Here is a 1,094-nt window from a genome sequence, read left to right as displayed (position 1 = left end):
ATATAAAAATATTGGATAATTTACTTTCATTTATTTCACAGTAAGATTTGGCAGTGGTATGTCTTTTCTTTTCCTTCCAAAACTCATGGCTCTAGGTCATGGTATGTCTTTTAAAGCATGTGGAAACCAACTCTTTTCAAACTGACTAGAGCTTTGTCTTAGATCAAGTCAATCTCCCAGTTTGTAAAATATGGAAGAACAACATATAGAACATCAATTTCATTTCTAAACAATTTACACAATCTAGAAAATGTAAGAACAGAAGTATCAATTAACAATTATTTGTTATAAATTACCACAATATAAAACACATTCATTATTGCTTAATCCCTTCTCCTAATTTAAATGTAGAACACCACATATTATTATTGTGCATATCAGCATCAGCTTAAATGAATACTTGTGACTCATTCATAAAAGAAATAACTAGTTTTACAGAGTTATAAGAGATTAATGGAAAAATCATTTTGGCTGACCCTTTCTCTTTTGGGCAGACCACCATTTTACAGCTATAAATTGTGAAACTATTAAAAGAATTATCAATCTATATAAGCAAATATAGTACCTGTAAAGTTTCTCTGCAGACATAGGCTATTTGCAATTCTGATAATGGTCCAGTAACTAAAAAGATAAAGAGACCACTTTGTTATACAATTCAAACATAACAGATTAAAAACAATCTACTTAAAAAATGACAAACTATTATGAAACAACTTTTGCATATATTGTTAGATGACTTCTGAACACAAGCATACATTATTTTTGTAAACAAGAAACAAAAAAAAGTTAACATAGAGAATTTTAAAATGTACTTCAAAAATAAAAGATTTAACTCCTTAACTACTTTGTTCAGTGAAAATATTAAGCACTCATTATGTGCAAAGCATAGTAGTAGGCATCACAAGAAGGTATATAGAAAGCAATGGACAAGTTCTCAAACCTGAACAATTTTCCAAAAATAAAGAAACTGGACAAACATATATAACTAATTACAGTTATATAAAGAAATAGAGAATCACAAAGAGATTGATTGTTGAAATATACTAAAAAGCATTATATACATTTTTAAAGGTCAAGATACCATTTCTTTAGTA

The 1,094-nt window shown here is 27.9% G+C and overlaps 1 protein-coding gene across 1 annotated transcript in view; it reads right to left on the bottom strand.

The window, feature by feature from the left end:
* The window catches only part of MAP4K5 (mitogen-activated protein kinase kinase kinase kinase 5), a 111,465-nt gene that overhangs the window by 56,149 nt on the left and 54,222 nt on the right, over window positions 1–1,094 (bottom strand). The window contains exons 5-6 of the mRNA XM_012663748.1: window positions 555–621; window positions 239–243 (exon numbers count right to left, since the gene is read on the bottom strand). Of these exons, the coding sequence (XP_012519202.1) occupies window positions 239–243; window positions 555–621 (72 nt within the window). The remainder of the gene's footprint in view (window positions 1–238; window positions 244–554; window positions 622–1,094) is intronic.

The sequence above is a fragment of the Propithecus coquereli genome, unplaced genomic scaffold, assembly GCF_000956105.1.
Source record: "Propithecus coquereli isolate 6110/MARCELLA unplaced genomic scaffold, Pcoq_1.0 Scaffold83, whole genome shotgun sequence".
In the NCBI taxonomy this organism is placed as follows: Eukaryota; Metazoa; Chordata; class Mammalia; order Primates; family Indriidae; genus Propithecus; species Propithecus coquereli.
The sequence above is the reverse complement of the archived record's forward strand: the minus strand, read 5'-3'. Positions and strand labels throughout refer to the sequence as shown.